Source organism: Aphelocoma coerulescens, chromosome 3 (assembly GCF_041296385.1).
Source record: "Aphelocoma coerulescens isolate FSJ_1873_10779 chromosome 3, UR_Acoe_1.0, whole genome shotgun sequence".
Classification (NCBI taxonomy): domain Eukaryota; kingdom Metazoa; phylum Chordata; class Aves; order Passeriformes; family Corvidae; genus Aphelocoma; species Aphelocoma coerulescens.
Window position 1 is genome coordinate 114,464,085 of NC_091016.1, and position 13,558 is coordinate 114,477,642.

Below are 13,558 nucleotides of genomic sequence, written 5' to 3' on the forward strand. Positions count from 1 at the left end.
GTAAGATACATTAGAACTAACACATTTATCTTCTGCTTTCCTGACCTGTTTCATTAGTCTTTTGTTAGCTCTTTTAGTTTGGGCTGACTACATAGCAATATACAGTTTAAGTGAGACATGTAAGAGATTCCCATATCTTTTAAGTTTTCTTCATTTCATCATTCTAGAAGTTTACAATACTATAAACATCCTGGACTCTTATTTCTGTTTTCTATGTTCAAACTATGAGTTCTTCTTGCCAACGTGAGACTGCCTTCCTTTTGCCAATACCAAATTTTGCATGTCACCATTCTGCTATTTATCTTAAGTCTTGCTATTTCTCTGCCATTTCCAGGTGCCTTCTGTAGTGTTGAATAATTAAAACTACGTACTGGTACCTTCTGTGATTATGTAACTTCCTAGAATAACAACCACTTCATAGAGAACTTCAAATGCTATTTTGAGAAATAAACAGTTATGAACATTCTTAGCCAAGGTTTCTTAGAAACAAACAAGCAAAAACAACAAATGTGATGCACGAAAGAGGAAAGTAAAGGAAACTGGTTTTCCTTCCTTTTCAGTCCATGACTAAAAATACCTGGAGATGAACTCTCTTTAAACATAAAATACTACAGTGACTACACTTAACAATCAATATCACCTTCAAAATATTGCCAAGCTTATTTTCCAATATGCATTAGATGAAATTCTCCATTTCCATTTTATAGGTAGACCTTAAGTGTATCAGGAAACAGCAAGTTCCTTTCTCCTGCCTCACCTCTTCTTAACCTCATTCACCTTGACACAGAAATGAAACAAATCAAAAATACAATATGAAAATATTGTTACCTTAATTGGGCCAGCAATTTCTTCTACTTGATGAATTTTTTCCTTCACTTCTTCTAATTGTTTTTCAGCTGCTTGGAGATTATTTTCCAGTTCTTCCATTTTTCTGCTTTGTAGCTGCATGTCTTGTTTTACAGATTCCATCCTACTCTTATTTTCTTCAACTTCATCTTGCTGTCAAAATGTATTAAAGTTAAGAATAATAAAAGGAGACACATTCGTAAACTACTGTACCAGATTTTTGTTTTACTATCCCTGTTAGGGTACGGTATTACATGAAGTACTCTATAACTCTAGTAAGAATAGGAGCAGCTCAGTGTAATTGTCACTAAAGCCCAAAGGAAGAGACTGACAGATCTTGTAGGATCTAAATCAAACTGCAAAATAAAAGTGAAACTTCATATTTATGTGACTGAAAATTAAGAGGATTTTGTTTGTTGTGATGAAAAGACTGAAAAAGAACAAGGTAACTTCCCTCTGGATCTGTGGCCCATATACATCCAATACACAATGGAATTCAGGAAGAATAAGTGGATTGTGGTTGTCTCCTAGAAAATGACACCATTCCTAATGAATTATCATCATAAATACTTTCTGATTCAAAAAGAAAAAATATTGCAAAAGCTGGGGAAAATTTTTTTAAATCACTACAAATAAATAAAATCATTCCATTTACAGAAATGTTTAGAATTATGGCAAGTGTTACATTCTTCACTATTCAACTTTGCTTATTTCAAAACATTGCTAACATTAAAAGACATTATTTCATATGCTGATTAGACATAATTGGATAATCTATTCTTACTAATATATGGACGTCTGCTGACTGGTGTTCTTCCATGTTTTCAAGATCTGCTATTTCTGCATTTGCTGTTCTTACTTTTATCTGAGAAGAAAAAGAAAATACATGTTCTGAAGCTTAACTAAAGAGAAAAGTTCACATTTGTTCATTTAGGTCATCACAGGAAAGAAGATACTTGTATTTTTTAGTTTTGTTAATGACTAACGAGACACAACTCTTCACACCCACCTATGGAATTCATTTTCATAAGCTGTAACTTCCTCTGAAAGTCATGCACTTTAATGAATTAAGTTACTGTATTTCCATTCGAAATGTCAACTGAGTAAAATACATTTTATTTTTTCTTCTCATATTTATCTTCTGCATTTCAGACCACATGCCAGGTTTTTTTGCTGCTTCTTACTTGTAATTTACTGAATATAACCTTATATAGTATATATTAGCTTACACTCTCTACCTGGAGCACCACTGCCCACCACAAATATATATACCAGAAACCACAGAAAGGAGGCTAACAGTTGTAAAGTGGTTTATAAAGAAATTAAGAATACTTAATGAAGAAATATTCAGCATATCAAGATTGGTTAAGAATATACTGGAAGAGCATGAAGATAAACAAGATTCTGGGAATGAAGAGGCAAGGCTCAACAGAAATAAAGGAGGGAGAGGCATTATATGATGCAAGTGTCTCTTCTGTGCAACAACTTACTACTAGTGTCAAAAAAAGCAGTAGCAATTTTTAAGATTTAGCACAAGGTGAGGGAAAGATACCAAACAGAAACAACAGCATATGCTAGGATTGATGTGGCCTCTATCATTCTGTCCTCAATTGTAAGAGTATACTACAAAAATAAATAACATGAAAGCAAACAGCAAAAGTAAGGACAAACATTAAAAACTATCAGGCATTCCAAATAGATTGCAGAAGTCAAAATAAAATAGGGAAAGACTGAGGAGTTTCTACAAACTAACACTGTACCTATTTTTACCTGTAGCTGTTTTTGGTGTCGTCGATGACCATAGAGATGATCTTCATTTTGCCTAATCTCATTTTCAATGGAATATAAACGTTGCTGAGATGCTGTCAACTGTGCCCTTTTGTTTTCAATTTCTCTATCCAAGTGACTTTATAAACAAAGTGATATTGAGATATTACATACTACACAGATATTATTTGTGACACACACATACAGAAATACACAAATAGAAATTACATGCATGACAAGACAAAGGGTAAAAATGCACTCTTTTTTAACTAACCTACATCATTCCCTCATAGCAAAATTGGTAATGGAATGCCTGTAAAACTTTGAAAGTTAAAATAATCTTTGAGTGAAGTTCATTATATATTGACATGAACAAAGTACACTTAACTGACATATTTAAAACTTTTGAGTTTATAGAAATAAATTTTAACATTCAATTCAGTTTATACTATCAGCTATTAATACTAAAATTACTTAGTATGTCTCTAATATAATCTGGGCCTCAAAATGAAAGTATTCTACTGTCATGAATTTTCTTGGTGACAGTTCAAGTTTGTAATCTTTGAAGTGCATTTTGCTTTTTTATCTGCCGTTTTGAAAGCAATGAGAGAAAAAAACCCTAAAATTATAAAAGGTGAGGGAATTCTCAGAGATACCTACCATGAATGAAGTCAAAAGCCTGAGGAAATGCAGATCCAAAGTTTGAAACCAGTAGGAGAAGGATGTCTGCTAACAACTTTGGTTTGAATAGTCAGGCTTCCCTTGCAGTAAACTATGACACCACTGTTCAAGTATTGTATTTTTAAAGAAACAGCTTTGACTCCATACTCTTTTTCACCAAGCATAAACTAAAAAAGAAGGTAGCTGGATTTCATCAAGTATTGAGCACAGAAAATCCCTACTTGGCGACTAAGATCTACATGCCACAAGCTAACTAGATACAATGCAAGTTTGTCCCTGTCACAGAAAGGCACTGAAATGAAGAGATTTTCTGGAGTTCTCAAAAAAGGAAGTGTAAATCTCAGAAAGAAAACCGAGAGACTAGAGTAGTGTAAATGCAAATAGACAAATATGCAGTTCCACTATTCATGCCAACAAGTGCACTTTTTACAAACACAACATTGCAAGATGCTAACCTGATTTCTGCTTCAACATCTTGACTTAGGAACCTGGGTCTAACAAAACTGGAAGAGTAATACCGTCTTTCAAACACTTGATCACCTTCAGCAGTGAAAGCTTCTTTGCAGTTTTTTGGGGGCTGATTGCACTGCATGACTTCACGAGCCTTGCGGCTATTCTGAAAAACACAATGGCCTTATAATACCAGAAGAAAAGCAACCATAATTAAAGACAAGAATTCAGAAGTTGTCTAGATGTTTTCACACAGAAATAATTCCATTTCTAAATGAAAAGAAATACAGTAATGAAAGAATGTGAAAATTATCTATAACGTCAAGAATCTACTTTTCTTAGTTGTGTAAGACATTTATGTTCTCAAGAACCCACTAAGTTTAGTTGGTCATTTAGCTGTGAATTCTGTAGTCTAATCAGTCCCTTATAATTTGCCTTGCGGAAAAAAAAAATCACTAACGGAAAAGCTACTATGCACAGGTATATTCAACTGTCCAAATCAGAATAAACATACAGGAAACAAGCTTCCAAAGCAAGGTATGAAGTACATCAAACAATATTCAATTAAAGTTCAGGGAAACATATTGGTAAAAAACCCCAACACTGACAGCGCCAGACTAAGTGGTCACAAGTGGCTTTGTCCAAGGTAACTATGTTATCCATTCCAAAGTATCAATTTTTCCACAGAATACCTCTCAGATTCAGTTGAAATTGTTCAGGTAGGGCTCAAAGACAGTAACATTATGAAAATCACTGCTTAGTTCAGGCAGAGGGGGAAGAACGATCCTGACATTCCTGCCATGAGAAAAGCCTATGAAGTTCAGCTGTTATGTAACCCATTCAGTGACAGCCATGCTTGATAAACAGTCAGCTCTGCATTAGACAGAGCATGAACTGCCTCGTTCCAGTAGGAATGTCAGAGGATAAACTGGAACAAGAGATTTTGGAGAACAATAAAATTCACAAAAAGTAAGCATCATTAGTTCTGCTTGCTTAGACACTACCCTGCCTTCTCTGTATAAAAACATATACACTTTATTTTTATCTTTGAACATTTTACCTGTAATCTTATCTGCAGGAGCTGGTATCTTCAGTACTAACAGAAAATCAAAAATCAATTAAGATCAGAAATCAGATAGTGTCAGAAAACTTGGCTACCAGCTGCTAGGTACAACTGGTAGGGGCTGGTTGCAAATTTTGCTAACACCCAGACTACCCAAAACTGACACATCCTGAACCCACAAATTAACAGAGACATGAGAGAGAGCCAGCAGTCAGGAGGCTGATTACACACACAAGGACTATTTAGAGTGGGAAACAAAACCACTTAGAGGCCCAGAAAGGTAGTGGCAAACAATCCAGAAACAAACAGGAAAGGTCCTGAAACACATGGAGCAGAGAGGGGAGCAAAACCTACTCTCTCTCTTTTATCCATTACAGACACTACCATTGAAGGTGTCATATATGCTCCACATGTTTCTTTAAAGATCAACATAGCATAAAGCCTTACTTTAATCAGCAGGATTGTTTCTATACCCCTCATATCGATCAAACAATTGGCAACCACTGGATCATCTATTTCCAATGCTGTCAGAACTGATGGGAATTCTGGATGACGAACAGCTCTGAAGAAAAAAAAAACACCATTCATAAAACTCACATGAGATTCTTCAAAACAAAAAAATTTACAAATAGTTCTTTTCAACCATCAAGACTATGCAATACAATTCAAAACATAACTTACCTCTGACTAGTATCATAAATTTTATTCTGAAATTTATTTACAATTATTTGAGGTCTATGTCCACGGGCAAAATATTTTGACATCAGAAACTGAAGAGTTCTTTCATCACTATGATTATCACAGCAAAATGCTTGAAGTAGGCCTTTTAAACAGGATTCGATAGCCAAGATCAGTTCAGGATCTTTTGGATGAATCAAAGCACCTAAATAAACATAAGAGACAAGGCTTTAGGTGCTGTGTTCCATGACAAAACATGCAGTAGAGCACTTTTACCACTCAAGGTTCTTGTTTTGTTGTATTGCAGGTTTTTCTAAGAGTCTAAAGTAAACCTTTCTTACAGGTAGAAAAAAAATTAAGAAGTTGACTGTAAGTTAAAAGACTCTACAACAGACCTGAGAACACAAACATATAATTTCTCTGCCTAGAGACACCTACACATGGTTGGAGGCCTATATTTTCTTCCATTAGGGTACCAATTTTATGGCAGCTTAGCAGAATTGTATCAGGGCAAAGATAGCTTATCAACAATTTAGTTCTTTAAGGATGAAGGCAGTGGAACAACTATACTGAAAATAAAACAGACATGAAGATTTCCATTATATCCCCTGTCTTCAGTAGCACGTGTTGGCACATTCTTACCCTGCAGTAAATGCTGTGTACTTTACATCCAGAATATGCTGAAACCTTTCCTTCCATTCACAAACTGAAAATAGCAGCCACTGTCAGAGCTGGACAAAAGACAAATAAAAGCCACCTTTCCAAGAAAATCTCAACTGGGTCTGTCTTGAGTTGCCCCATGCAAAACATCTCAAGTTTGACAAACCTACAAGTCAGCCACTGGACATTTTGAACAAAATCTGTCCATGACACAGACAGTGCTATCCACCTGGGAACAAGCAGTCAAAGCACAGTAGTCTGATGCTTTGAGGGTGTGGGGGAGTCAGAGGGATGCACTGAAAGTTAACTATTGTAAAATACCTCAACAAAAACAGCTGGAAAATGGGGAAAGCCAGTACCTGTTAGTGAGTGCATGACAGAAGCATGACAAAGATAACCCACCAGGATAAAACCTATAGTCCAGGAAGTACAGAAGAAAAAAGTACATCTGAAGCTCCTTAAAGAACAAAGTTTTCCTAAAAGACCACTATTTACATTAGCAGCCATACAAAATAATCCCATGAGAAAATATGTTTCAGCAGTTATTCCTACCTAAAGGTCCAAGAGGTTTCTTTTTAAAGCGTCCTTGCTTATGGGCCACTTCAATTGCTTCAAGAAATGCTGGTATATGGGGTCCAAATCTTTTCAAAGTATTTGTTTTACTGTCTTTCAGGTCTCTCAGCTGTTTCTGCTTGGCATCCAGTGCTTGTTGCACATCACTGTTTTCTCTCCTAAGATAAAAGATTTTTTTTCAGTAGTTATAGAGCCTTAAGTGCACTAAAATAGTTATAAAGCCTTGTTTTTCAGTTACTAATAGCACAGTGTATCAATATGTCAGTAGTTCAATAAAAAGCTAGGTACACACATGCAATATTTTTATAGTTTCAAGAAACATAAGACAAAAAACCAAGAGAGAAAATTACTACTTTGCAACAGTTTTACAAGACTTCTTTATTTCTAACAAATTATAGTAAATTTATTTTATTTCTAATTATGTGCTTCAATTTCTTGTCTTCAAAGATCTTCAACAAAACACACAGTAAGCATTAGTTACAGTAATTGATAAAAGGCATTTAAACTAATACATCAGGCGCAATAAGGAAGAATTCTCAAATTCTTTAAGACAATAAATGATATTGCCATAATCCCCTCCAGTAATCACTGTTCAGGTTTCCAACTCGAAGTCAGTGTCCTTTGTTTTTCTATCTTGGGTATGGGCTAAATTGGTATTTGAACCACTTTGCCTCAAAACCTCTGTGAATCTGCCTCAACTATAGAATCAATAATTACTCCTAAGTGTATCTATCATGTGAAGAAGAAACTGGAGCCTAATACCTCAGGGATCACAGGTACATAAGAAGCGATACATACAAGAAGGGATTCTCTCTAACCTGAAACAGAGGTAAACAATTACATTCAAAAAGCATAACTTACCTGAGTCTAGAATGTTCTTCCCTACACTTAGATATAGCCTGCTGAAACTGATCCACCTGCTGATCAATCATTATTTCTTCATCATGGAATGCCTTTAACTGTTCCCTTAAGTATGCAATTCTCCTTTGTCTTTCCAATTTTTCAGGTTCTGAAGCTTGATTAGCACTAGAAAAGAACATATTTCCACGTTTTAAAACCATACTGATGATTCACAAGTGACATGAACTTTATTATTTACACACTTTATTATCTGAAGATTTACACATCAGTTACATTTACGATTCTGTTAACTTGCAAGATCTACATAACAATAATGCCCATTTTATTTTCTCTTTTAATATTTTCTAATCACATGTAACTCTTCCCAGTTACATTCCTATTGCATTAAGTTTAAGACATATTTGGTTTGCACTATCATGGAAGATAGAGAATGTCTGTTATCACAAAAAAAAAAAAACCACACTTTTGCTACCCAATTGCCTCTTTACATTCTAGCCAAAATCTTGGTATGCAAAGATGCGGATCAGAAATATTCAAATATTTAACTGGCCCTGCTAAAGACTAAATAAATATTTTCTATTACTGCAGGTTTTCTCATTAATCAGAAAAGCTCACTTCTTTTTTACCTGCACCTTAATAAACATACACCATAATCACTGTATCTGTATTTACCAGCTTTTCAGTTCTTCAATTCGTTTACATAGCTGTTCATTGTCTTTTCCCAGACGTTTCAACTCTGTTTTGGAACGATTATAAACTATCTATGAAGAAAACAGGATACATTAGTTTAAAAAACAGAAGAAATCATTTCCAAAAGAACTACAGTTTTGAGCAAATACTGAACTGCACCAAACCAGAGAAACATAACTGGATTTACAATAATTACATAAATGTATTTACTTTAACCTAAGCTCAAACTTAACACCGTTTAGTAACTAAGTAAAGATATAAATGCCAGGCCCCCAAACAGACACTACTTCCAGACGGGCAGGAAATTGCACTGTTTTGAACTCCACTATGGACTCAAAAAGCCAAGATACAGGTGTAGAAGTACAGATGGGTAGAACATGGACAAGTTTAAAGCCTTAAATTGGTATGAACTTTGAAAGGTTTTTTTTGCCTACCTCAGTTTCATTGACTGCTTTTCTTTTTGCCTGCACTTCAGCTTTCAAAGAAATACACTGAGGATGAAGGGCTTGTGCTTCTTCACTTACGGTTATCAATTTGTCTTGTATTGCTTTGTACTTTTTTTCTGCTTCATTCACTTTTACCTTTGGTGAAAAAACAAAATGATACACAAGTAGTAACAGAACAAAATTTTCTCCAAAACCTCTTAATGTTACAGGACAAATATCTCTCAAAAGGATCCATCTGACATGTCTCAGTTGTTGGGAGTTTTGTTGGGTTTAAAAAAATAAAGCAAGTCACTGCCACTATGGATATGCTAAAACTCATAAATGTTCATTTTCAGGAAATCAACAGACTACCAAATCTGTGAATTAGCAACCTTTTTTTTCTATCTCAATGTTTACTCAAACACAGGACTCTTAATACAATAGGGCCAAGTACTACGATATCAAAAGAAGTGAAATCAGCATCTGGACAATGTTCCTTCATCTCTACATAGACATGTTGATCATAAAGCAAAAATGCCTCAATTGCAAAACAAGTATTTCTTAAAAGAAAGAAAAAAAGCCATAAAAACATATTTTAAAAAACGAAAATGAGTGCTAACAAAGGAAGTTTGGAGGAGTTTTAATGGATTGAAAAGTTTTGGGGCTGTTCAGCCTGGAGAAGTGAAGGTCACACAAAGACCTCACAGCAGCCTTCCAGTATCTGAAGGGGAGCCTACAAGGAAGCTGGAGAGGGATTCTTCATTATCTGTACTGATAGGACAGGGAATAATGGGTTTAAACTGAAGGAGGGGAAATTAGGTTAGATACATGGAATGAATTCTTTCCTGTGAGGGTGGTGAGGCACTGGCACAGGTTGCCCAGACAAGCTGTTGATGCCTCCTCATCCCTGGAGTGTTCAGTGCCAGGTGGGATGGGGCTTTGAGTAGTCTGATCCAGTGGAAGGTGTCCCTGCCCACAGCAGGGAGGCTGGAACTGGATGATCTTTAAGGCCTCTTCCAACCCAAACTATTCTGTGAGTCTAGATTCAAAATAATGATGACTGTTACTCGGCAAAAAATCTTTCCTATGCAACTCTGAATGTATGACAAAATTATTCTTTCTTGCTACCTACAGAAGTCTTAAGAACTATCCCAAAACTTCCAGAGGTCTGCTGAAATTATTGATCTTTTCTAAAGTCAATGATACCGAAGAAAACCTACAGGACAGATCTCTGACTTGGGGGGTGACTACAACTAGAGTGATACATAGTTTAGCCTATATACATACCTGCCATTCTTCTACCTTCTGAAGGAACTCTGTATTTCCTTCTTCAGCTTTGACACCTTCTTTAAGCAGCTCTATTTCTTTTTCCATCTCACTCACCTAAAGAGAAGCCTATATTAGCATGTCCACAGCAGACTGGGAATGAAGTACATTTCATATGAACAAACATATTTTAGTAAGACATTTACCACTGCCCACGCCATCTGATGTTTCAAATCTTTGAGACGACTTTGCATGTCATTCACAAATGCAATGCTTTTGAAAATTTCCTTCTTTTCCAAATAAACCTGCTTAAGTTCTTCAAGACGCTTAAAAAAGAAAACAGGGGTTCAATATGAAATTTTGGAAAGATTTGGGTTTTTTGAAATTTAATGCCACTGAGACTTAATAAAACCAAAACTATGCAGTTTAACTCCTATACTTCCTTCAGTGCTCAGATCTGTTCTAAGAATTCCTTAAATTTTTACATACCTCTTCCCCTTGTTCTATCTGAACACGGGTATTTTTTTTAGTTTTCCCAATAAATGAATAATCTTCTTTCATTTGTTCCAGCTGAGTTGCCTTCATAAAAAACTAAAAAGGAATAAAAAGATGCAGATATGAGATTAGCACCTTATCTAAGTGGACTTTGAATAATTATGACAGAAAGACCATTCACCCCAACACCTCTGCATGCTGAATGATACCCAAAGTGAAAAACTGGTCAGGTTGTGGTGGTACAACTTCCACCCCTCCCTGGGCCACAATGTGATATTCGAAATGTTTGTTAGGCCCCAGCCTTGACAAACAGAAGCTGGGCTCTGCTTCTCTCCAGCTTATCAGAAACACTTTCTGCTCCCAGGAACTTATAATGTCTGACCCAGTCTGCTGTGAGAGACTGACCCCTACCCCTGGGGGACATGGCCAGACGTGCCCACCCAGCCTGAGCATGCACACCCATGGGACTCTGTGCCTTCGGGGGGGACCTTCACCACCGAGAGACCAGCTGGAGAGGATCAACCAACATCGCTGGGATCCACAGAGTGGTGATAGTTTCCTTATAGTTTCCTTCTGTCCCTGTCACTCTTTCTATCCCCCCCACCAATTTTCTACTTCTTTCTTTCTTTCTGTCTTTCTTTCTGTCTCTGTCTCTCTCTCTCTCTCTCTCTCTCGTATTTACCATCAAATAAAACCCTTACTATTGTCACTGGCATATGGTCTCATTTGCACCTTAATTTGGGCAGAGGCATTTCTAAGAACCTTAAAACTGGATCATAACAGATAGGGAAGAGAATCAGAAAAGTAAAAGCAAGGAAACACACGGGTTGAGATAAAAACAGTTTAATAAAGCAAAAGCAGCACACACAAGCCAAGCAAACCAAGGAATTCATTCATCACTTCCTGGGGCAGACAAGTGTTCAGCCATCCCCAGGAAAGCAGGGCCTCATCATGCCTAACAGTGACTTAGGAAGACAAATGCATCACTAAAGAAGTCCCCAAATTCCTTCTTTTTCCCCCAGCTCTATATGCTGAGGATGATGCCATATGGACTGTGATATATCCCTTCTGTCAGCTGGGGTCATCTGTCCTGGATGTGACCCCTCCCAGCTCCCTGTGCACCCCCAGTCTCCTTGCTGGTGGGGTGGAAAAAGAAGCAGAAAAAGCCTTGACTCTGTGTAAGCCCTGCTCAGCAGTTACAAAACAGTAATGAAAATATCTCCACATTATCAATACTGTTTTCAGCACAAATACACAACATAATCCTATATAAGCTGCCATGAAGAAAATTTACTCTAACCCAGCCCAAACCAGCAGTCATGCTCAGAAATAAAAACAGGTAAGAGAGGGTTTAGGGGGATTAGCCACCTTTTTATTCGGAACTGGTTGGGAGTCAGTCTAGCAATGGAGGTGGTGAGTGATTGCCTCTGCATCTCTTAGTTTCACTTTCTTTCTCCCTCCTTCCAGCTTTCCCTTCAGTTTTTAAACAATTTTTATCTCATTCCTCTAATTTCTTTTTTACTTTTACTCTTCATTTCCCATTCGCCCATCCCAAGCTTGGGGGCAGCACAGAAGGGAAGTGAGCGTGTGGCTGTGCAGTATTTACCTGCTTACTTGAGTTAGCCTAAAACAGGTTATTAAAATTAAGGAATTTGATTTTTTTTTTTCCAAATACTCTAAAAATAAGTACTTCCATGTTTTCTGACTATGTTAAATTGTTTTTCTTACCTTGTACTTGTCGCCTTCATTTTTAGTCTGTAAAAACTGTTTACTCATCTCTTGGGTTAAAACAGACACAGGATTATCTACCTGCAAAAAGAAATCATTTTCATTTTATTTTAATTACAACTTACCATGTAAATGCAAATCCATGAAAGTAAGCACTCTTTTCCAGTCTTGCAACTTAGTACTAAGCTAAGGTTCAGAAATCAAACTTTCTAATTCTCTCACATCTTCAAAAAAACCAAAACATAACAAACAAAACCAGTAACAAACATAAAACTTAAAAATCCAATTATATCAACTACATAACAGAACCACAGCAAGGACAACAAAGGAACTGCTTCCAGGAGGATATGTGACTGCTTTAAAAACAGTACCTGTAAGTTCCATTTATTTAAAAAAATCAGCATTAGAAATTCTTGTTGTATCAAAGTATTGCAATAAATGCAATGAATTGACCCATATATTCTTACAGACATTGTCACAAAATAAAATCAATACATACTAACCAAAGTTTATATTATTTGACACTCTAAGTATGTTGAATATTTTAAACTTCACATGCACTACCTGATCTTTTATTGATCACTTAGTAGTAAAATCACATTCAAATTTCTGAAACAGCTAGACCTGAAATAATGAGCAGAAAAAACTCTCCAGATACAAAAGAAACCCATATATGTCAAGACTTTTATCAACAGGACACACGACTCACAGATCACAGATGACAGCATACACTTATCTGTCTGGGACAGAATCCTATTCTGCATTGTATGAGGTACAAATTTCAATTTTCCTTTTGCTGATGCATTTGATTTAAATAACTTAGAAGACGTAAAACTCTCTCCTTTAAGGAATGGCACATTTCTTTTTAATTCAAGAATACCACATGCCAATATCTTCTTAAATTGCACAGAATTTAAACACTACAAAAACTACCTGTATATTAAAGTGATCCAGTATTCCTATGAGTTCCTCTTTCTTTGAAGAAATTATGGCCCCTAGTGGTAAAAAAAGAAAGGAACAATATCAATAGATTGAAAGTAAAGAGGCATACAATGCCCCACTCTTTTGTTCAATGAGGAAAATGTAAAAAATGAGATTTTTATATTTTTGTAACAGACTTAGTCCTAAATGAGAAACACTGGTTAGAGGTTTTCTTCATTATTTTTTCAATGTATTTGCATTTGAACATGAAGACTTCTAATTGAAGTCCTTCTTTGACTCATAAACCCCCTGTGACAGAATTTAGATATATCAGCAAATTCAATAAACCTCAAAAAAGACTAAAAACTATGTTCAGCCTCATCACACAAGCAGATTTTAGTAAAAACAAATACATAATGTAAAACCTGACATGCTAAATAATACATATCAATAA

General features: G+C 35.9%; 1 protein-coding gene across 3 annotated transcripts in view; it reads right to left on the reverse strand.

Moving 5' to 3' along the window:
- Positions 1-13,558, reverse strand: part of SMC6 (structural maintenance of chromosomes 6) — a 40,161-nt gene that overhangs the window by 11,955 nt on the left and 14,648 nt on the right. For all 3 annotated transcript variants that reach the window (XM_069011623.1, XM_069011625.1, XM_069011624.1), the window contains exons 7-21: positions 13,117-13,178; positions 12,184-12,264; positions 10,450-10,551; positions 10,167-10,286; positions 9,982-10,077; positions 8,704-8,850; positions 8,252-8,340; positions 7,580-7,744; positions 6,698-6,876; positions 5,489-5,690; positions 5,255-5,369; positions 3,750-3,910; positions 2,617-2,752; positions 1,631-1,711; positions 829-999 (exon numbers count right to left, since the gene is read on the reverse strand). In XM_069011623.1, the coding sequence (XP_068867724.1) occupies positions 829-999; positions 1,631-1,711; positions 2,617-2,752; positions 3,750-3,910; positions 5,255-5,369; positions 5,489-5,690; positions 6,698-6,876; positions 7,580-7,744; positions 8,252-8,340; positions 8,704-8,850; positions 9,982-10,077; positions 10,167-10,286; positions 10,450-10,551; positions 12,184-12,264; positions 13,117-13,178 (1,907 nt within the window). The remainder of the gene's footprint in view (positions 1-828; positions 1,000-1,630; positions 1,712-2,616; positions 2,753-3,749; positions 3,911-5,254; positions 5,370-5,488; positions 5,691-6,697; positions 6,877-7,579; positions 7,745-8,251; positions 8,341-8,703; positions 8,851-9,981; positions 10,078-10,166; positions 10,287-10,449; positions 10,552-12,183; positions 12,265-13,116; positions 13,179-13,558) is intronic.